The 24,439-nt window shown below is 40.9% G+C and overlaps 1 gene segment (V, D, J or C); it reads left to right on the forward strand.

The window, feature by feature from the left end:
- Positions 1–776: 776 nt before the first annotated feature.
- LOC133542610 (immunoglobulin heavy constant gamma 4-like) overlaps positions 777–24,439 on the forward strand; it is a 50,537-nt gene continuing 26,874 nt past the window's right edge. Inside the window, 8 exon segments of the C gene segment in view lie at positions 777–942; positions 3,689–3,795; positions 6,769–6,906; positions 6,964–7,285; positions 14,732–14,760; positions 14,821–15,075; positions 19,782–19,988; positions 20,087–20,317. Of these exon segments, the coding sequence occupies positions 6,855–6,906; positions 6,964–7,285; positions 14,732–14,760; positions 14,821–15,075; positions 19,782–19,988; positions 20,087–20,317 (1,096 nt within the window).

The following is a 24,439-nucleotide window of genomic DNA, read 5'->3' on the forward strand; positions in this document are numbered from 1 at the left end:
ATGTATGTAATATATATATATGTATATATACATGTGCCTAAGTAATATATATATATATATATTAGACTTAGGCACCTGTATATATACATATATATATACTTCGGCACACGTATATACACGTGTGTGTATACATATACACATTTATATACACATTTTTACACATATATATATATACACATCTGTGTAAATGTATATATACATATATACATACATACATATAGGTATATGTATATATACATGTGTATATATACATATACATATGTATACACATATACGTGTGTGTATACATAAACACATTTATATACACACACACACACATTTATACACACACACACACACACACATATATACATGTATACAAATTTGTATGTATATATATAAACATATATACACAAAAAACACATATATACGTATATACAGAGATGGGTAGTAACGCATTACATTTACTCTGTTACATCTACTTGAGGGATAAATTGTACTTCAAAGAGTAGTTTTAATGCAAAATACTTTTACTTGAGTGTATTTATAGAGAAGAAACGCTACTTTGACTGCGCTCCATTTATCTCGCTACTGATTTGTATCCATCTGTCAATGCACGCTTTTTGTTTTGGTGTGTCAGACTTTTAAAGTAGAATCTGCCGCATGCCCGCGTTCCACCAATCAAATCCGGTCACTGGTGACGTCACTCTGTTCCACCAATCAAATGTAGTCACTGGTGACGTTGGACTCCATTCCACCAATCAAACAGAGCCAGGTGGTCACATGATCAACAGCAGTTTGGGCGGCAAAGAAGAATGGCGGCAAAGCAGCACAACACAATGGCGGGGACCAGAAGCGAACAGAAGAGGAAGAACACGCCTAACCTGACTTATAATACATCTTCACCCTTCACACATTTCAGCTTACATCAACGCAACGTCCAATTGGAGCAAGCACATGGCGGTAAGTAAAGTTAGCTGATGTTAGCTTCCCTGCTATGAATCACTGTCAAATGTACATGTGGGTTATGGCTGGGCGGTGTGGGCTTTTATTAACATGTCACCATACACCATATATATATATCCATATTTTAATATCATGTCACCACACACCATATATATGTGGATAGTTAGCCTTAGCCTTGAATGAACACTTGATACATATTGTAGCGGCTGGCTACCGGCTGTTAGCCAATGACTTTGGCTGGGGGGCGGGACTTCCGGGAGAGATAGGGAAGTGACGTTGTCGATAGGAAGTCAGAGTTCGAGCTTTGCCGGGAAAAGGGGATGGAGACACATGAGAGCTGTTGTACTTTGTGCAATAAAGACATAAGTTGAGAGGTGGAGTGAGCCTACATTCCTGGGATTATTACAATATAATCACAGCCATATGATGATTCTATGTGTCTACATTCAAACATTCTTCTTCATACTGCATTAAAGGCCTATTGAAATGAGATGTTCTTATTTAAACGGGGATAGCAGGTACATTCTATGTGTCCCCATATTGTTGCTGAAAGGATTTAGTAGAGAACATCAACGATAAAGTCTGCAACTTTTGGTCGCTAATAAAAAAGCCTTGCCTGTACCGGAAGTAGCAGACGATGTGCGCGTGACGTCACGGGTTGTGGAGCTCCTCACATCTGAACATTGTTTACAATCACGGCCACCAGCAGCGAGAGCGATTCGGAACGAGAAAGCGACAATTTCCCCATTAATTTGAGCGAAGATGAAAGATTCGTGGATAAGGAAAGTTAAGAGTGAAGCACAGAGAAAAAAAAGAAAGCAACGGACATAATTAGACACATTTACTAGGATAATTCTGGAAGATCCCTTATCTGCTTATTGTTTTAATAGTGTGTTATTGAGATTGTAAAGACATACCTGAAAGTCAGATGGCTGCGGTGAACGCCGGTGTCTCTGAGAGAAGCCGATGGTGGAGCCACGATCACAGCTGCCTTTTTGAGATGCAGGAGGAAGTCCCATAATCCACTGAAGTCTCCGGTAAGAGCCGACTTAATATCACAATTTTCCCATCCAAAAACTTGCTGTGTACGTGAAAAACATGTTGGCTTGACCGCTCTGTGTTGAAAATGCACTAACCCCTGTTCCACCGTGCTGCCCTATTTAAGCCTTGTTTGTTCAATATTCATTGCAAAACTTGTTTGGGTCCCTATTAAAAGGTTAATTTGTTCAACCTTGGCCCACGGCTTTGTTCAGTTTTAAATTTTGGCCCACTCTGTTTGAGTCTGACACCCCTGTTTTGGATGGAGCTGCGCTAAAGGTAATGTCAACAAAACAGTCAGTCAAACTTTAATAATAGATTACAAACCAGCGTTCTGACAACTCCGTTCACTCCCAAAATGTATAAACAGCTGTTTTATTATTTTCCCCGATTCAATAAACAGGTAAAAAAAAACAGTCTGATACTGTTACGGTAAATCAAAGGTTAGTGCCATCACAATATAGTAACACTGGAAATAGTGCAAAGCAATAATATATCAATAACTCAACGTTGCTCAAACGATAATGTCACACAACACACAAAATAAACATGTAAAGATCATTTTATTAAGTTATTCCTCATCCACCAATCCCTCAATTTCTTCTTCAGTGTTCCAATCAAACATCCATCCATCTTCTTCCGCTTATCTGAGGTCGAATCAAACAGTTGGGCGTACACGACATCCAACATGCCCGGCTCCGTCTCGTGGAAGTCGTCATTAAAGTAGTCAGTGTCGCTGCTGTTAATGTTCAATTCTCTCGCTGCTGCTCTATTCCCGTCTTCTACTGTGTGACTGATGGCCTTGACTTTAAACTCTGCGTCGTAAGCGTGTCTCTCAATAGGAGACATTTTGGGCTCTTTACATAAACACACAGAAACGGCACCCCTGCCGCAGTCATATATCCCAGCATGCACCGCGCACTTCTTCTTCTCCGGGGGAAAACTAAGTCAACGGCTGCTTACCGTAGAAGAAGAAGCACACTTCTTCTTCTACGGGGGAAAGTGAAGTCGGCGGCTGCTTACCGTAGTTGTGAGACCTGTTGTGGCTCAATATTAAATGATAAATGGGTTGTATTTGTATAGCGCTTTTCTACCTTCAAGGTACTCAAAGCGCTTTGACACTACTTCCACATTCACACACTGATGGAGGGAGCTGCCATGCAAGGCGCTGACCAGCACCCATCAGGAGCAAGGGTGAAGTGTCTTGCTCAGGACACAACGGACGTGATGAGGTTGGTACTAGGTGGGGATTGAACCAGGGACCTTCCGGTTGCGCACGGCCACTCTTCCACTGCGCCACGCCGTCCCTTATTGGTCCATATTTAAGGCACACCGGATTATAAGGTGCACTGTCAGCTTTTGAGAAAATTTGATGTTTTTAGGTGCGCCTTATAGTGCGGAAAATACGGTACAATCAGTAAAAAAAATTCCATTCTGTATTTTAAGGTGGTCATTCATAACGTTTTTAGCCTTCAATTAGACATTAATGTGAGGTTTTGTATTAGTGTTTCTAAAAATCAGATATACCAGCCCCCAGACACTTTTTTTTTTCTCTAAATTTGGCCCCCCCCGAGTCAAACTAATTGCCCAGGACCTGGGCTAGCAAGATTTAGGAGCACATCAAAAACTTGGAAGGCTGTACAGTAGAAAGAAACAAAAATATGTTCGGACCTAATTCTTTTGAAATCACTTTCTCTCGCCACAGGCCTGGACGACGTCAGCCATCACCTGGACTTAGTCACTCTGATGAAGATGACTCCTGTGCATGGCTGAGTACAGGAGAGCTGCAGAGGTACACGTCATCCACTGCAGGTATGGATCTCTTGTATTCCTTTCCTCAAATCAAGAGCCTGTCACTGAAAATGCACACAGGCCTGCCAGCATCTGCAGCCTGTGACACTTGTTAGTCCCGCAGGACTCCTGTTCACGGCTCAAGGGGCATCATGAACCTCGACAGCCAGTTCTTGTTGAAACTGAATAGTCACTTAACCGAGTGAACATGCAAAACTACACACACACACACACACACACACACACACACACACACACACACACACACACACAATATCATGCATGCATACAAACAGCAATCAGAAGTATCCAGTGTGTTCCCAGGTGCAGCCCACACCTGTCAGAGTTTATGGTTTGCATAAAGGCTAACTTTTCCTTTGTAATCTCTGCCGACTGAGCATATGGTGCTGTTAAGTTATTGTGGCTGAGATGGGCACCAGTGACCCCAAAGGGAATAAGCGGTAGAAAATGGATGGATGGGTGGAAGTTATTGTGGCTCAATTTGCCTTATTTTATTTTAATTTTAAAGTCTTATTATTATTTAATACATTTTTGTTTTAGTTAAATAGATATTCCTGGCTCTGAATATGTTCATTGCTATTTTTATGTTTCTGTGCATTATTTGTTGCCGTAATCATTAAATCAATCAATCAATCAATGTTTATTTATATAGCCCCAAATCACAAATGTCTCAAAGGACTGCACAAATCATTACGACTACAACATCCTCGGAAGAACCCACAAAAGGGCAAGGAAAACTCACACCCAGTGGGCAGGGAGAAGTCACATCCAGTGGGACGCCAGTGACAATGCTGACTATGAGAAACCTTGGAGAGGACCTCAGATGTGGGCAACCCCCCCCCCTCTAGGGGACCGAAAGCAATGGATGTGGAGCGGGTCTAACATGATACTGTGAAAGTTCAATCCATAGTGGCTCCAACACAGCCGCGAGAGTTCAGTTCAAAGCGGATCCAAGACAGCAGCGAGAGTCCCATCCACAGGAAACCATCTCAAGCGGAGGCGGATCAGCAGCGCAGAGATGTCCCCAACCCATACACAGGCGAGCGGTCCATCCTGGGTACTTCATCCATGGTCATCGGACCGGAGCCCCTCAACAAGGGAGGGGGGGACATAGGAGAAAAAAGAAAAGAAGCGGCAGATCAACTGGTCTAAAAAGGAGGTCTATTTAAAGGCTAGAGTGAACAGGTTACTCATCACTTACTCAGTACTTGAGTAGTTTTTTCACAACATACTTTTTACTTTTACTCAAATAAATATTTGGGTGACTACTCCTTACTTTTACTTGTGTAATACAACTCTAAAGTATCAGTACTCTTACTTGAGTACAATTTCTGGCTACTCTACCCACCTCTGCATACATATATATATATATATATATATATATATATATATATAATATATGTGTGTGTATGTATATACATATGTATATGTATACATATACACACACATGTACATATGTATACATAAACATATATACATGAAAATATATATGTATATACATCAGGGGTCTCAAACTCAATTTACCTGGGGGCCACTGGATGCAGAGTCTGGGTGAGTTTGGGCCGCAAGAAAAAATGTCTTAAAAAACATGTTGCATACTCCTCAGCATGTCTAGTTGTATAATGACGCTTCAAATTGTATCTTTTGTGCACCGCAACTTTCTCTGTGCAAATAAGACACGTCGGGGTCACACAGCAACATTCTCTGTGCAAATAAGACACGTCGGGGTCACACAGCAACATTCTCTGTGCAAATAAGACACGTCGGGGTCACACAGCAACATTTTCTGCGCAAATAAGACACGTCGGGGTCACACAGCAACATTCTTTGTGCAAATAAGACACGTCGGGGTCACACAGCAACATTCTCTGTGCAAATAAGACACGTCGGGGTCACACAGCAACATTCTCTGTGCAAATAAGACACGTCGGGGTCACACAGCAACATTCTCTGTGCAAATAAGACACGTCGGGGTCACACAGCAACTTTCTCTGTGCAAATAAGACACGTCGGGGTCACACAGCAACATTCTCTGTGCAAATAAGACACGTCGGGGTCACACAGCAACATTCTCTGTGCAAATAAGACACGTCGGGGTCACACAGCAACATTCTCTGTGCAAATAAGACACGTCGGGGTGCCCCTGTGCTCAACAAAGACATATTGCATCTCCCGCTTTTTCCTGGAATTGTCTTTGCACATCACTAACCTTTCTTTTACTGCAGGCTTTGAAAAAGACGTGTTTGGGGTTGTGGAATATATTTGTATTTAGCCCCACGCACGGAGAATAATGTTATTTCCGCTATGTGTGTCGCGCCGCTTTTCCTCCCGACAGCAAAAAGTGACGGCTCCCGGAGTGTTATGCGGCGTCATATAGAAATATATGTCGTGTTCATCGTGTAAGGCAATGCAAATTACACAATACTTAAAAAAAAATAATAACACTTTGAATCGGTCCGGGTTATCGGGGACTGTTATTACTGACGGTAATAACTGCGGTGTGATTGCAGCCAGGCACGTAAGAAAACCCTGGTCTCCATGGCAACGTTTCTTTCACCTTCACTCATTCGCCGCTTTTCCACTAACGCAGGGGTAGGCAACCCAGAATGTTGCAAGAGCCATTTTGGACCCCAATAACACAACAATGTCAAACGCCATTCATATAAAACTTGTGGGCCGCAATAACATTAAAGTTTCCTATTTAGTAGGGGGCCGCAAAATGCAAAATAACGTCTCGCGGGCCGCGTGTCTGAGACCCCTGATATACATAAATGTCTAAGGCAGGGTATACAAATGTAGAGCCAGCGTCATAATCAACAAGTAATACTCACGTCAGCCACTAGAGGGGGATGTGGCTTTGCCACGTTGTCTGTGTTGGTGTGTGGACACCCCTGGATAATAAAGGTAGTTGCATGTATTCTACCACATGTCCATTGCCAGTAGGTGGCGCCAGAAATGTCATTTCATCCTCAGCGCCCTCTCCCACTGACCCCGCCCACATGCGGTGCAGCCCTTTAGTAGACCAGTGCTGATGACGGCGACTTAATAATCCCAAAGACATGGTGGTGCTCTTGTTCCTCAGCTTTGCTGCCTGCACTGCTCTGCTCTCAGGTAACAACACTTAGTCCACAATCAACTGGACTTGTCATAGTTCCACCATCTTTTCAGCAGGAGAGAAGGTCAAGCAGACTCCCAGTGACATCATCACGAAGACGGGAGAGACGGCCACCATCCAATGTATTCATAGCATACCGAGCTACAACCAGATGTTCTGGTACCAGAACCTGGACATGCAGATGAAGATTCTGGGCTACATGTACTCTGACAGCCCCAGCACAGAAGATGGCGTGGACGTGGAGATAAAAGGGAGCGCCGCAGAGAATAAAATGTGTCAGCTGATCATCCCAAATCTCGACCTGAACAGCAGTGCACTTTATTATTGTGCAGCTAGCTACCACGCTGCAGCATTAGGCTGCCTTATCAAGTCATAAACCTGATAACACCCCCACAACCTCACACCTGGATCCAACCGTCCCCAGCACTCCTATTAGAACGGAGGTTAGTCTGGTTCATCAGATGTCTTCTCTTGTGACATCAGAGCAGCACTGCCTTGTGGGACTCTCCAATGTAGACTTCAAAACCTTTTTAACATGTTTCAACCTTGCTACTCTCCAACATAGACTTTGAAACCTTTCTAAGATGTTCCAACCTTGTTAATCTCCAACGTAGACTTTAAAACATTTTTAAGGTGTTCCAACCTTGGTACTCTCCAACATAGACTTTGAAACCTTTTTAAGGTGTTCCAACCTTGGTACTCTCCAACGTAGACTCTGAAACCTTTTTAAGGTGTTTCAACCTTGGTACTCTCCAACGTAGACTCTGAAACCTTTTTAAGGTGTTCCAACCTTGGTACTCTCCAACGTAGACTCTGAAACCTTTTTAAGGTGTTTCAACCTTGGTACTCTCCAACATAGACTCTGAAACCTTTTTAAGGTGTTCCAACCTTGTTAATCTCCAATGTAGACTTTGAAACCTTATAAAGATGTTCCAAACTTGGTACTCTCCAACATAGACTTTGAAACCTTTTTAAGGTGTTCCAACCTTGGTACTCTCCAACATAGACTTTGAAACCTTTTTAAGGTGTTCCAACCTTGGTACTCTCCAACGTAGACTCTGAAACCTTTTTAAGGTGTTCCAACCTTGTTAATCTCCAATGTAGACTTTGAAACCTTATAAAGATGTTCCAAACTTGGTACTCTCCAACATAGACTCTGAAACCTTTTTAAGGTGTTCCAATCTTGGTACTCTCCAGTGTAGATTTTGAAACCTTATTAAGATGTTCCAAACTTGGTACTCTCCAACGTAGACTTCAAAACCTTTTTAACGTGTTCCAACCTTGGTACTCTCCAACGTAGACTTTGAAACCTTTTTAAGGTGTTCCAAGCTTGGTAGTCTCCAACGTAGACTCTGCAACCTTTTAACGTGTTCCAACCTTGGTACTCTCCAACGTAGACTCTGAAACCTTTTTAAGGTGTTCCAACCTTGTTAATCTCCAATGTAGACTTTGAAACCTTATAAAGATGTTCCAAACTTGGTACTCTCCAACATAGACTCTGAAACCTTTTTAAGGTGTTCCAATCTTGGTACTCTCCAGTGTAGACTTTGAAACCTTATTAAGATGTTCCAAACTTGGTACTCTCCAACGTAGACTTCAAAACCTTTTTAAGGTGTTCCAACCTTGGTACTCTCCAACGTAGACTTTGAAACCTTTTTAAGGTGTTCCAAGCTTGGTAGTCTCCAACGTAGACTCTGCAACCTTTTAACGTGTTCCAACCTTGGTACTCTCCAGTGTAGACTTTGAAACCTTATTAAGATGTTCCAACCTTGGAACTCTCCAACATAGACTTCAAAACCTTTTTAGGATGTTCCAAACTTACTACTCTCCAACGTAGACTTCAAACGCATCACCTTTCTGAGGTGTTCTAACCTTGGTACTCTCCGACGTAGACTTCAAAAACAATAGCTGAAAGAACTTCTAATTCCAAAATCAAATGAATAAAACACAATACACTTTACAGTTTCAGAAACCACAAAGTCACAAGCTAAAACAACTTACAATTTCAGAAAACAAATGAACAAAACACTTCACAATTTCAGAAAACACAAAAAAATAGCCGAAACAATTCAGTTTCAGAAAACAAATTTAGAAAACAAAATACTTTAAAATATCAGAATACAATAGCGACAACAATTGACAATTTCAGAAAAAAAATTTAACAAAACACAAAAAACTTTACAATTTCAGAAAACAAACAATAGACGAAAAAATCGTACAACTCCAGAAAACAAATTAACAAAACACTCAACAATTTAAAAAAACACAAAAACAATAGCCAAAACAACTCACAATTCCAGAAAACAAATGAAGAAAACACTCAACAATAAAAAAAAACACAAAAAAATATAGCCAAAACAACTCACAATTCCAGAAAACACATTAACAAAACACTTTACAATTTCATAAAACACAAAGACAAACTTTACAATTTCAGAAAACAAACAATAGCCGAAAAAAACTTACAACTCCAGAAAACAAATTAACAAAACACTCTACAATTTAAAAAAAACACAAACAATAGGCGAAACAACTTACAATTCCAGAAAACACATTAACAAAACACTTTACAATTTCATAAAACACAAAGACAAAAGCTGGAACAACGTGCAATTCCAGAAAAGATTAACAAAACACTCAACAATAAAAAAAAAACACCAAAGCAATAGCCAAAACAATCTACAATTTCAGAAAACAAATTGACAAATTACTTTGCAATTTAAAAATACACAAACAGTAGCCGCAACAACCTACAATTTCAGAAAACACAAAAACCGAAACAACTCACAATTCCACAAAACAAATGACCAAAAACACTTCACAATTTCGGAAAACAAAAACCGAAACCACTCACAATTCCCCCCCAAAAAATTAACAAAATACTTTACAATTTCATAAAACACAAAAACAACAGCCGAAACAACCCATAATTTCAGAAAACAAATGAACAAAACACTTACAATTAAAAAAAACACAAACAATAGGCGAAACAACTTACAATTCCAGAAAACACATATACAAAACACTTCACAATAAAAAAAACAACACAAATACAATAGCCAAAACAACTCACAATTCCAGAAAACACATTAACAAAACACTTTACAATTTCATAAAACACAAAGACAAACTTTACAATTTCAGAAAACAAACAATAGCCGAAAAAAACTTACAAATCCAGAAAACAAATTAATAAAAGACTCAACAATTTAAAAAAACACAAAAACAATAGCCAAAACAACCCACAATTCCAGAAAACAAATTAACAAAACACTCAACAATAAAAAATAAAAAAAACACAAACAATAGGCGAAACAACTTACAATTCCAGAAAACACATTAACAAAACACTTTAAAATTTCATAAAACATAAAGACAAATGCTGGAACAACCTACAATTTCAGAAAACAAATTGACAAATTATTTTGCAATTTAAAAATACAAAAACAGTAGCCGCAACAACCTACAATTTCAGAAAACAAAAAAAACGAAACAACTCACAATTCCACAAAACAAATGACCAAAAACACTTCACAATTTCGGAAAACAAAAACCGAAACCACTCACAATTCCCCCCCAAAAAATTAACAAAATACTTTACAATTTCATAAAACACAAAAACAACAGCCGAAACAACCCATAATTTCAGAAAACAAATGAACAAAACACTTACAATTAAAAAAAACACAAACAATAGGCGAAACAACTTACAATTCCAGAAAACACATATACAAAACACTTCACAATAAAAAAAACAACACAAATACAATAGCCAAAACAACTCACAATTCCAGAAAACACATTAACAAAACACTTTACAATTTCATAAAACACAAAGACAAACTTTACAATTTCAGAAAACAAACAATAGCCGAAAAAAACTTACAAATCCAGAAAACAAATTAATAAAAGACTCAACAATTTAAAAAAACACAAAAACAATAGCCAAAACAACCCACAATTCCAGAAAACAAATTAACAAAACACTCAACAATAAAAAATAAAAAAAACACAAACAATAGGCGAAACAACTTACAATTCCAGAAAACACATTAACAAAACACTTTAAAATTTCATAAAACATAAAGACAAATGCTGGAACAACCTACAATTTCAGAAAACAAATTGACAAATTATTTTGCAATTTAAAAATACAAAAACAGTAGCCGCAACAACCTACAATTTCAGAAAACAAAAAAAACGAAACAACTCACAATTCCACAAAACAAATGACCAAAAACACTTCACAATTTCGGAAAACAAAAACCAAAACCACTCACAACTGCGGAAAAAAAATTAACAGAACACTTAAAAATTTCAGAAAACACAAAAACAAAAGCTGAAACAAATTACAATTCCAGGAAACAAATTAACAAAACACTTTACAATTTCATAAAACACAAAAACAACAGCCGAAACAACTTACAATTTCAGAAAACATATAAACAAAACACTTCACAATTTCAGAACAGAAAAACCGAAACAACTCACAATTCAAAAAAAAAAAATGAACGAAACACTTCAAAATTTCAGAAAACAAAAAAACAGCCAAAACAACGTACAGTTCCAAAAAACATATTGACAAAACACTTTACAATTTCACAAAACCCAAAGACAAAAGCTGGAGCAACCTACAATTCCAGAAAACAAATTAACAAAAAACTCAACGATTAAAAACACACACCAAAGCAATAGCCAAAACAACCTACAATTTCAGAAAACAAATTGACAAATCACTTTACAATTGAAAAAATACGCAAACAATAGCCGCAACAACCTACAATTTCAGAAAACACAAATACAAAAGCCGAAAAAACCTACAATTCCAGAAAACAAATGACCTAAAACACTTCACAATTTTGAGAAAAACAAAAACAGAAACAACTCACAATTCCAGAAAACAAATTAACGAAACATTTCACAATTTCAAAAAAGACAAACATGGACATGTTTTACAAACCCCGTTTCCATATAAGTTGGGCAATTGTGTTAGATGTAAATATAAACAGAATACAATGATTTGCAAATCCTTTTCAAGCCATATTCAGTTGAATATGCTACAAAGACAACATATTTCATCTTCAAACTCAAACATTTTTTTGTGTGCAAATAATCATTAACTTTAGAATTTGTTTGATGCCAGCAACACGTGACAAAGAAGTTGGGAAAGGTGGCAATAAATACTGATAAAGTTTAGGAATGCTCATCAAACACTTATTTGGAACATCCCACAGGTGTGCAGGCTAATTGGGAACAGGTGGGTGCCATGATTGGCTATAAAAACAGCTTCCCAAAAAATGCTCAGTCTTTCACAAGAAAGGATGGGGCGAGGTACACCCCTTTGTCCACAACTGCGTGAGCAAATAGTCAAACAGTTTAAGAACAACCTTTCTCAAAGTGACATTGCAAGACATTTAGGGATTTCAACATCTACGCTCCATAATATCATCAAAAGGTTCAGAGAATCTGGAGAAATCACTCCACGTAAGCGGCATGGCCGGAAACCAACATTGAATGACCGTGACCTTCCATCCCTCAGACAGAACTTTGTCAAAAACCCACATCAGTCTTTAAAGGATATCACCACATGGGCTCATCTGTAAGTGCAAGTTAAAGCTCTACTATGCAAAGCAAAAGCCACTTATCAACAACATCCAGAAACGCCGCCGGCTTCTCTGGGCCCGAGATCATCTAAGATGGACTGATGCAAAGTGGAAAGGTGTTCTGTGGTCTGACGAGTCCACATTTCAAATAGTTTTTGGAAATATTCCACACGGTGTCATCCGGACCAAAGGGGAAGCAAACCATCCAGACTGTTATCCACGCAAAGTGTAAAAGCCAGCATGTGTGATGGTATGGGGGTGCATTAGTGCCCAAGGCATGGGTAACTTACACATCTGTGAAGGCACCATTAATGCTGAAAGGTACATACAGCTTTTGGAACAACATATGCTGCCATCGAAGCGCCGTCTTTTTCATGGACGCCCCTGCTTATTTCGGCAAAACAATGCCAAGCCACGTGTTCCAAAAGAGTGGCTTCGTAGTAAAAGAGTGCAGGTACTTTCCTGGCCCGCCTGCAGTCCAGACCTGTCTCCCATGGAAAATGTGTGGTGCATTATGAAGTGTAAAATACGACAACTTAGACCCCAGGATGTTGAAGGACTGAAGCTCTACATAAAACAAGAATGGGAAAGAATTCCACTTTCAAAGCTTCAACAATTAGTTTCCTCAGTTCCCAAATGTTTATTGAGTGTTGTTGAAAGAAAAAAAAAGAAAAGATGATGTAACACAGTGGTGAACATGCCCTTTCCCAACTACTTTGGCATGTGTTGCAGACATGAAATATTAAGTTAATTATTATTTATCGACAGGCGGATCGGTGCGGCGTCTTCAGTAATGCGGACGTTGTACCGATCCGTTGTGGTGAAGAAGGAGCTGAGCCGGAAGGGAAAGCTCTCAATTTACCGGTCGATCTACGTTACCATCCTCACCTATGGTCATGAGCTTTGGGTCATGACCGAAAGAATAAGATCACGGGTACAAGCGGCCCAAATGAGTTTCCTCCGCCGGGTGGTGGGTCTCTCCCTTAGAGATAGGGTGAGAAGCTCTGCCATCCGGGAGGAACTCAAAGTAAAGCCGCTGCTCCTCCACATGGAGAGGAGCCAGATGAGGTGGTTCGGGCATCTGGTCAGGATGCCACCCGAACGCCTCCCTAGGGAGGTGTTTAGGGCACGTCCAACCGGTAGGAGGCCACGGGGAAGACCCAGGACACGTTGGGAAGACTATGTCTCCCGGCTGGCCTGGGAATGCCTTGGCAGGAGCTGGACCAAGTGGCTGGGGAGAGGGTAGTCTGGGTTTCTCTGCTTAGGCTGTTGCCCCCGCGACCCGACCTTGGATAAGCGGAAGAAGATGGATATTATTTGCCAAAAAAAATAAAGTTTATGAGTTTGAACATGAAATATGTTGTCTTTGTAGCATATTCAACTGAATATGGCTTGAAAAGGATTTGCAAATCATTGTATTCTGTTTATATTTACATCTAACACAATTTCCCAACTCATATGGAAACAGGGTTTGTACATTGTTCACACAGTTCAGTGGGTTGGTGAGATTGTGTACCATGTTTATGTTTTTAATAAATATTTGCACGGCTTCACGGTGGCAGAGGGGTTAGTGTGTCTGCCTCACAATACGAAGGTCCTGCAGTCCTGGGTTCAAATCCAGGCTCGGGATCTTTCTGTGTGGAGTTTGCATGTTCTCCCCGTGAATGCGTGGGTTCCCTCCGGGTACTCCGGCTTCCTCCCACCTCCAAAGACATGCACCTGGGGATAGGTTGATTGGCAACACTAAATTGGCCTTATTGTGTAAATGTGAGTGTGAATGTTGTCTGTCTATCTGTGTTGGCCCTGCGATGAGGTGGCGACTTGTCCAGGGTGTACCCCGCCTTCCGCCCAATTGTAGCTGAGATAGGCGCCAGTGCCCCCCGTGACCCCAAAAAGGAATAAGCGGTAGAAAATGGATGGATGGATGGATAAATATTTGCCCCTCGGTTGTTTGATTTTTACATGCAAGCTGCTGCCATTCCCCTGTGTTGACAAAAGAAGTCAATGTCATAGACGAGCAATGCTCACGTCCGCCATCAGAGGGGGATGTGACTGTACGCCGTTGTCTTTTTACACAACCCTGGTCAAAAAAATGTAGTTTTACCCTAATCGCTTGCAAAGCCGACCCCGCCCACATGCGGTGCAGCCCTTTAGTAGACCAGTGCTGATGACGGCGACTTAATAATCCCAAAGACATGGTGGTGCTCTTGTTCCTCAGCTTTGCTGCCTGCACTGCTCTGCTCTCAGGTAACAACACTTAGTCCACAATCAACTGGACTTGTCATAGTTCCACCATCTTTTCAGCAGGAGAGAAGGTCAAGCAGACTCCCAGTGACATCATCAAGAAGACGGGAGAGACGGCCACCATCCAATGTATTCATAGCATACCGAGCTACGACGTGATCCTCTGGTACAAGAACCTGGACGTGCAGATGCAGCTCCTGGGCTACATGTACAACAGACAAAGCTTCCCGGAGGAGGGTGTGGACGTGGAGATAAAAGGGAGCTCCTCAGTGAATGAAGAGTGCCGACTGATCGTCCCAAAGCTCGACCTGAACAGCAGTGCACTTTATTATTGTGCAGCTAGCTACCACGCTGCAGCATTAGGCTGCCTTATCAAGTCATAAACCTGATAACACCCCCACAACCTCACACCTGGATCCAACCGTCCCCAGCACTCCTATTAGAACGGAGGTTAGCCTGGTGGTTCTACCCACAGATGTCGCAGCATGGTAACGGCAGAGACCGGCAGTGTGAACAACACCATGGCACGTGCATATTGACTTCTTGCAGTCAATATAAACAACAGAAACATTTCTGGATCCTTTTAAAATGGCCAGACATTTCCCCAAAGCTCAGGTAGTCCGTCTACTCCAGGGCTCGGCAACCCATGGCTCCGGAGCCACATGCGGTTCTTTGATCACTCTGATGTGGCTCAGCTGCATAATTGCCGACCCCCCCCGATTATTTCGGGAAGTGTCCGGATTTTAGTGCCTCTCCCAGAACTCACCCGGGGCAAACATTCTCCGAATTTTACCCGGACTACAGTATTGGGAGCGTACCGTGAAAGCAATGCTTTTGACGTCTTCTAAAACATGTCGCGCCCTCTTTTACACCATGCCATCTACGTGCCCAGTCGCATGTTGCATGTGGCTTCTGCAAGGCATACTTGGTCAACAGCCATACAGGTTACACTGAGGATTGTGATATAAACAACTTTAACACTCTTGCTAATATGCGCCACACTGTGAACCCACACCAAACAAGAATGAGAAACATTTCGGGAGTACATCTGCACTGTAACCCAACAGAACAAATACCCAGAATCCCATGCATCCCTAACTATTCCGGGCTACATTATACACCTCCGCCCCTCCCAACCGACGCATGGAGGGGAGTGGGGATTTGGTGCTAGCGGGGGTGTATAATGTAGCCCGGAATAGTTAGGGATGCATGGGATTCTGGGTATTTGTTCTGTCGTGTTAATGTTGTCTTACAGAGCGGATGTTCTCCTGATATGTGTTTGTAATTCTTGTTTGGTGTGGGTTCACAGTGTGGCGCATATTAGTAAGAGTGTTAAAGTTGTTTATATTACAACCTTCAGTGTAACCTGTATGGCTGTTGACCAAGTATGCATTGCAGTCAAATACGTGTGTCGGCAGAAGCTGTTAGTACATATTGTAGAGGGCATTAAAGCTTCATAACACGCCCTCATTAGTGTTGTTTGGGTGAAAATCAGCAGACATTCGCGAGAATAGTCGCTCAGAGAATTCGGGAGCCTCCTGGAAAATTTGGGAGGGTTGGCAAGTGTGATGCTGTCAAGCGGCATTCATATAAAACTCGCGGGCCGCACTACCATTAAATTTACAGATTAAGGTGCGGGCCACGTGTCTGAGACCCAGGGGCGGTTCTAGGCATGCTTATATGAGGGGGCAGTCAGAAATGTGAAGGGGGCATCATGCTCCAGGACTTTTTTTTCTGAACAAAAAATATTCTGGCAAATTTAGAAAATCTGTAGAATCAAATTTAAATCTTATTTCAAAGTCTTTTGAATTTCTTTTAAAATTTTTGTTCTGGAAAATCTAGAAGAAATAATGATTTGTCTTTGTTAGAAATATAGCTTGATCCAATTTGTTATATATTCTAACAAAGTGCAGATTGGATTTGAACCTATTTAAAACATGTCATCAAAATTCTAAAATTAATCTTAATCAGGAAAAATTACTAATGAGGTTCCATAAATTATTTTTTAAATATTTTCAAAAAGATTCGAATTAGCTACTTTTTCTTTTTTTCGGTAGAATTTTGAATTTTAAAGAGTCAAAATTGAAGATAAACTGTTTCAAAATTTAATGTTCATCTTTTTCTTGTTTTCTCTTCTTTTAAACTGTTCAATTAAGTGTTTTTTTTCATCATTTATTGTCAAAAAAAAACCTTCCGTAAAAATGTACGATGGAATGACATACAGAAATACAATTTATTGAAGTGTGTATCAAACTGGTAGCCCTTGGCATTAATCAGTAGCCGAGAAGTAGCTCTTGCTTTCAAAAAGGTTGCTGACCCCTGCACTGGGAGTAGCTGCAAGGTCGTGAATAGAACAGCTCGTTAATACGACAACCGAATCTATTCTTTGATGGTACATCGACATGTGACACTCAGGACCGTCCTCTTGTTTTGTTTGTCTCGTTTTAGCGCAGCAAACTTAATATTACTCATGTACATGTTGAACGGGAGGAGACAGCAGCAAGACAGTCGCTTCATTCCGAGATCGCTAACTGTAGTACCCCCTTCACGACCAAAGTATAGCGGACATCAAAGACATGATAATCTCGACATGAAATTCGGAATAAGTGTTTCATCCGCGGAAATTGTTATCCGAACATGTGCGATCGGGTCAAATATTACAAATGACGTGTTTAGATTAAGCATTTTTATTCCTGTTGGGCTTTTAATCCGATTAATTGTGTCGGTGTGCACATAACTGATGTTCCACCAATCAGCGTTTTTCAGCCTACAAACGTTCTTGCAACTCAAGTTTTTATAGGTCTTCTTTCTCTCCTGTGTCAAGTAGCTTGTAATGGAAATAAATAAGTTTCCCCGAATACTCGAATGGTTTAGAACCACCTCAACTGTTACTCGATTACTGTAACGTATTATTTTGGGGTCTCCCCATGTCTAGCATTGAAAGATTACAGTTGGTACAAAATGCGGCTGCTAGACTTTTGACAAGAACAAGAAAGTTTGATCACATTACGCCTGTACTGTATATACCTTTATATACATATATACATACATATATATCTATACTGTATATACCTTTATATACGTATATACATACATATATACCGTATATACCTTTATATACATATATACATACATATATACCTATACTGTATATACCTTTATATACATATATACATACATATATACCTATACTGTATATACCTTTATATACATATATACATACATATATACCTATACTGTATATACCTTTATATACATACATATATATCTATACTGTATATACCTTTATATACATATATACATACATATATATCTATACTGTATATACCTTTATATACATATATACATACATATATACCTATACTGTATATACCTTTATATACATATATACATACATATATACCTATACTGTATATACCTTTATATACATACATATATATCTATACTGTATATACCTTTATATACATATATACATACATATATATCTATACTGTATATACCTTTATATACATATATACATACATATATACCTATACTGTATATACCTTTATATACTGTACATATATACATACATATATACCTATACTGTATATACCTTTATATACATATATACATACATATATACCTATACTGTATATACCTTTATATACATATATACATACATATAGTGAATTAGTGAATTATATTTATATAGCGCTTTTCTCTAGTGACTCAAAGCGCTTTACATAGTGAAACCCAATATCTAAGTTACATTTAAACCAGTGTGTGTGGCACTGGGAGCAGGTGGGTAAAGTGTCTTGCCCAAGGACACAACGGCAGTGACTAGGATGGCGGAAGTATATATCTATACTGTATATACCTATATATACATATATACATATACTGTATATACCTTTATATACATATATACATACATATATACCTATACTGTATATACTTTTATATACATATATACCTATACTGTATATGCCTTTATATACATATATACATACATATATACCTGTAATGGCTCACCTGCACTGGCTTCCTGTGCACTTAAGATGTGACTTTAAGGTTTTACTACTTACGTATAAAATACTACACGGTCTAGCTCCATCCTATCTTGCAGATTGTATTGTACCATATGTCCCGGCAAGAAATCTGCCTTCAAAGGATTCCGACTTATTAGTGATTCCCAAAGCCCAAAAAAAGTCTGCGGGCTATAGAGCGTTTTCCGTTCGGGCTCCAGTACTCTGGAATGCCCTCCCGGTAACAGTTCGAGATGCCACCTCAGTAGAAGCATTTAAGTCTCACCTTAAAACTCATTTGTATACTCTAGCCTTTAAATAGACCGCTTTTTAGACCAGTTGATCTGCCGCTTCTTTTCTTTTTCTCCTATGTCCCACTCTCCCTTGTGGAGGGGGTCCGGTCCGATCCGGTGGCCATGTACTGCTTGCCTGTGTATCGGCTGGGGACATCTCTGCGCTGCTGATCCGCCTCCGCTTGGGATGGTTTCCTGCTGGCTCCGCTGTGAACGGGACTCTCGCTTGTGTGTTGGATCCGCTTTGGACTGGACTCTCGCGGCTGTGTTGGATCCATTATGGATTGAACTTTCACAGTATCATGTTAGACCCGCTCCACATCCATTGCTTTCCTCCTCTCCAAGGTTCTCATAGTCATTATTGTCACCGACGTCCCACTGGGTGTGAGTTTTCCTTGCCCTTATGTGGGCCTACCGAGGATGTCGTAGTGGTTTGTGCAGCCCTTTGAGACACTAGCGATTTAGGGCTATATAAGTAAACATTGATTGATTGATTGATTGAACTGTGTTCAAATCAATCAGGGGTCGATAGCATAGCCCGTTCCTCAAAGGTTCTTGGCGAATCTTCCAAGTCTCTGTTGGTGACTCGTAAAGTAATTAGTTTCTGGTGGAACTCTGTTTACCCGGATAGTTTTTTAGTGGAAACGCAGTGGGTATTTTATTCATGGAAAGTTACCGCGGTGGAAATGGGCCTGATATGACTGAGACACAGTCTTGAAGACAGGACTGATTAAGAAGGATCGAGAGCAAACATCGCCCCTTTTCTTCGATGCCTACGGAAAGGTGGCAAAGGCTGACTTCCTGTGTGACTTCCTGCCTCCTTCAGAATCAATACAAAGTCCCAAAGAGCGTCTTTGGGTGGCGACTTTCAACATGAAGCCTCAGTCTTCGGCTCTCATCGTCTTCATCGCCCATGTCCTCTGTACGGCAGGTAAGGCTGGTGTACTGATCAATCCTGATCGTTGAGCCACGATGCGGGACACCAAGGCGGAATGTTCTTAGAGACTTCAAGACTTTATTTCTTCTCAGGGGTTGAGCTGAGCCAAAACACAAAAGTTTTCCAGACACCTGACACCGTGTTCGGGAGAGAGAACGACCAAGTCACGCTGAGCTTCAGCCATGCCATCCAGAATTACGACACCATCCTGTGGTACCGACGCTCTGCCGAGACTGCCAACCTGGAGTTGATCGCCTCTGTGAACTACAAAACAAGCTCGGTGGAGGCGCCTCTGGAGGGCCACTTCAACGTGAGCGGCGATGGTGAGAAGATAGCTCACCTTCACATCCTCAAACTGAGACCCCGCCTTGACAGCGGCCAGTATTTTGCTGCGACGAGTACCCACAGTCAGAAAGAGAACTACTCTACCGCACAAAAACCCCCAGAAGTTAAGAGGACACCAAAATAAGTTAAAGCTGCTTTATTTTATTTTTTTCGTCATCGCACCCAAAAAGTGTAACAAAACTTGCTTCCAGTCAAGCCGTCCAAGAAACAAAAACACAAATATGACAAGTTTGGACCGGACCGGCAGGCTGAAGACCCTGTAAAAGATAGGATAAACAACAAGAGGGAGAAATAAAAGCCAATCCTAAACTATGCTCCTGTAGGAGGCTTAGTGTGCGACCAGGAAAAAAACCTCAGCAAACATAAGCTATATAAAAATGAAATACAAACTTGAGACTCGCTGTTAGAATAATTGTTTCTAAATTATCACAAAAAACTTTGAATTACATTGAGTTCCTGACAAGAAGACAAAAGGCTGTTTTTGAAACCTTCCAAGAAGAATGCTCGTAAAACTCCACTGGGACTACAAAGCAGACAGATGGCAGGATCTGCCCAACTTCCAGAGGAACTCTTTTTGAAGTATTTTACGAACTATTTTTGAACTATTTCATGGGACTCTCTTTGAACTGTTTTATGGAACTCTTTTTGAAGTATTTGATGAACTCTTCGAACTGTTCGGTAACCGAAGGCAACGCTGTTTACGATCCACTTCCCTCAGAAAGCAGCTGTGGGAAGGAGGGGGGAGAAAGTCAAATAAAGAAGGAGGAGTACAATCTTGGGGCAGAACGTGGTGCAGGACTGTACAGAGAGTACTGTTGCCATGTCTCTCCTCAGATCTGAGTCCAAATTTAATTCTGTCTGTTTGATTATTTGCCTTTTGTTTTGTTTAATAGATGTCATCAGTGTTTGAACCTGACACTCGTTGCCATGACATGGGCTTGGGGGGGTGGGCTGTGCCTCCCCCGTCCCTGACAGTCAGAGAGAAGAATGGTGAAACGAGTGAAAAACTTAAAAGTACAATACAATCAATCAATGTTCAGTTATGTAGTCCTAAATCACAAGTGTCTCAAAGGGCTGCACAAGCTACAAAGACATCCGCGGTACAGGCAAGGAAAAACTCACCCCAGTGGAACGTCGGTGACGGTGACTATGAGAAACCTTGGACAGCAGGACCACATATGTGGGCAACCCCCACCCCCCCGTCCCCCTTGGGGGTTTCCCTCTTGTTTTCATGTGGTTTTTACTTTACTTTTTGTATCTGCATTGCAACCGCATCATTGCCCCATTGTGGGATGAATAAAGCCCTCAAATGCAACACTCCTCCATGAAGTGGAAATGACTGATTGGACAATCTCTGTCCTATCAATCATATCCAATTAAAGACAACATATTTCATGTTCAAACTCATAAACTTTATTGTTCATGGCTGTAACACGTGCCAAAGTAGTTGGGAAAGGGCATGTTCACCACTGTGTTACATCACCTTTTCTTTGAACAACACTCAATAAACGTTTGGGAACTGAGGAAACTAATTGTTGAAGCTTTGAAAGTGGAATTCTTTCCCATTCTTGTTTTATGTAGAGCTTCAGTCCTTCAACAGTCCGGGGTCTCCGCTGTCCTATTTTACACTTCATAATGTGCCACACATTTTTCATTGGAGACCGGTCTGGACCGCAGGCGGGCCAGGAAAGTACCCACACTCTTTTACTACGAAAGCCACGAAGCCACTCTTTTGGAACACGTGGCTTGGCATTGTCTTGCTGAAATAAGCAGGGGCGTCCATGATAACGTTGCTTGGATGACAACATATGTTGCTCCAAAACCTGTATGTACCTTTCAGCATTAATGGTGCCTTCACAGATGTGTAAGTTACCCATGCCTTGGCCATTAATGCACCCCCATACCATCACACATGTGTAAGTTACCCATGTCTTGGGCACTAATACACCCCCATACCATCACACATGTGTAAGTTACCCATGTCTTGTTCACTAATACACCCCCATACCATCACACATGTGTAAGTTACCCATGTCTTGGGCACTAATACACCCCCATACCATCACACATGTGTAAGTTACCCATGTCTTGTTCACTAATACACCCCCATACCATCACACATGTGTAAGTTACCCATGTCTTGGGCACTAATGCACCCCCATACCATCACACATGTGTAAGTTACCCATGCCTTGTTCACTAATACACCCCCATACCATCACACATGTGTAAGTTACCCATGTCTTGTTCACTAATACACCCCCATACCATCACACATGTGTAAGTTACCCATGTCTTGGGCACTAATACACCCCCATACCATCACACATGTGTAAGTTACCCATGTCTTGGGCACTAATACACCCCCATACCATCACACATGTGTAAGTTACCCATGTCTTGTTCACTAATACACCCCCATACCATCACACATGTGTAAGTTACCCATGTCTTGTTCACTAATACACCCCCATACCATCACACATGTGTAAGTTACCCATGTCTTGGGCACTAATGCACCCCCATACCATCACACATGTGTAAGTTACCCATGCCTTGTTCACTAATACACCCCCATACCATCACACATGTGTAAGTTACCCATGTCTTGTTCACTAATACACCCCCATACCATCACACATGTGTAAGTTACCCATGTCTTGGGCACTAATACACCCCCATACCATCACACATGTGTAAGTTACCCATGCCTTGTTCACTAATACACCCCCATACCATCACACATGTGTAAGTTACCCATGTCTTGGGCACTAATACACCCCCATACCATCACACATGTGTAAGTTACCCATGTCTTGTTCACTAATACACCCCCATACCATCACACATGTGTAAGTTACCCATGTCTTGTTCACTAATACACCCCCATACCATCACACATGTGTAAGTTAGTCATGTCTTGTTCACTAATACACCCCCATACCATCACACATGTGTAAGTTACCCATGTCTTGTTCACTAATACACCCCCATACCATCACACATGTGTAAGTTACCCATGTCTTGTTCACTAATACACCCCCATACCATCACACATGTGTAAGTTACCCATGTCTTGTTCACTAATACACCCCCATACCATCACACATGTGTAAGTTACCCATGTCTTGTTCACTAATACACCCCCATACCATCACACATGTGTAAGTTACCCATGCTTTGGGCACTAATACACCCCCATACCATCACACATGTGTAAGTTACCCATGTCTTGTTCACTAATACACCCCCATACATCACACCTGCTGACTAGAACACTTTCACCCTACAACAATCACTAATACACCCCCATACCATCACACATGCTGACTACAACACTTTCACCCTACAACAATCACTAATACACCCCCATACCATCACACATGCTGACTACAACACTTTCACCCTACAACAATCACTAATACACCCCCATACCATCACACATGCTGGCTTTTACACTTTGCATAGATAACAGTCTGGATGGTTTGCTTCCCCTTTGGTCCGGATGACATCGTGCCGAATATTTCCAAAAACAATGTGAAATGTGGACTCGTCAGACCACAGAACACTTTTCCACTTTGCATCAGTCCATCTTAGATGATCTCGGGCCCAGAGAAGCCGGCGGCGTTTCTGGATTTTGCTTTGCATAGTAGATCTTTAACTTGCACTTACAGATGTAGCGACAAACTTTTTTTTAGTGACAGTGGTTTTCTGAAGTGTTCCTGAGCCCATGTGGTGATATCCTTTAGAGATTGATGTCGGTTTTTGATACAGTGCCGTCTGAGGGATGGAAGGTCACGGTCATTCAATGTTGGTTTCCGGCCATGCTGCTTACGTGGAGTGATTTCTCCAGATTCTCTGAACCTTTTGATGATATTATGGAGCGTAGATGTTGAAATCCCTCAATTTCTTGCAATGTCACTTTGAGAAAGGTTGTTCTTAAACTGTTTGACTATTTGCTCACGCAGTTGTGGACAAAGGGGTGTACCTCGCCCCATCCTTTCTTGTGAAAGACTGAGCATTTCATGGAAGCTGTTTTTATAGCTATGGGAGAAAAAAAGACAAAATGAAAATAAAATAAATGAAAATAAAAAAATTGG

Source organism: Nerophis ophidion, linkage group LG24 (assembly GCF_033978795.1).
Source record: "Nerophis ophidion isolate RoL-2023_Sa linkage group LG24, RoL_Noph_v1.0, whole genome shotgun sequence".
Classification (NCBI taxonomy): domain Eukaryota; kingdom Metazoa; phylum Chordata; class Actinopteri; order Syngnathiformes; family Syngnathidae; genus Nerophis; species Nerophis ophidion.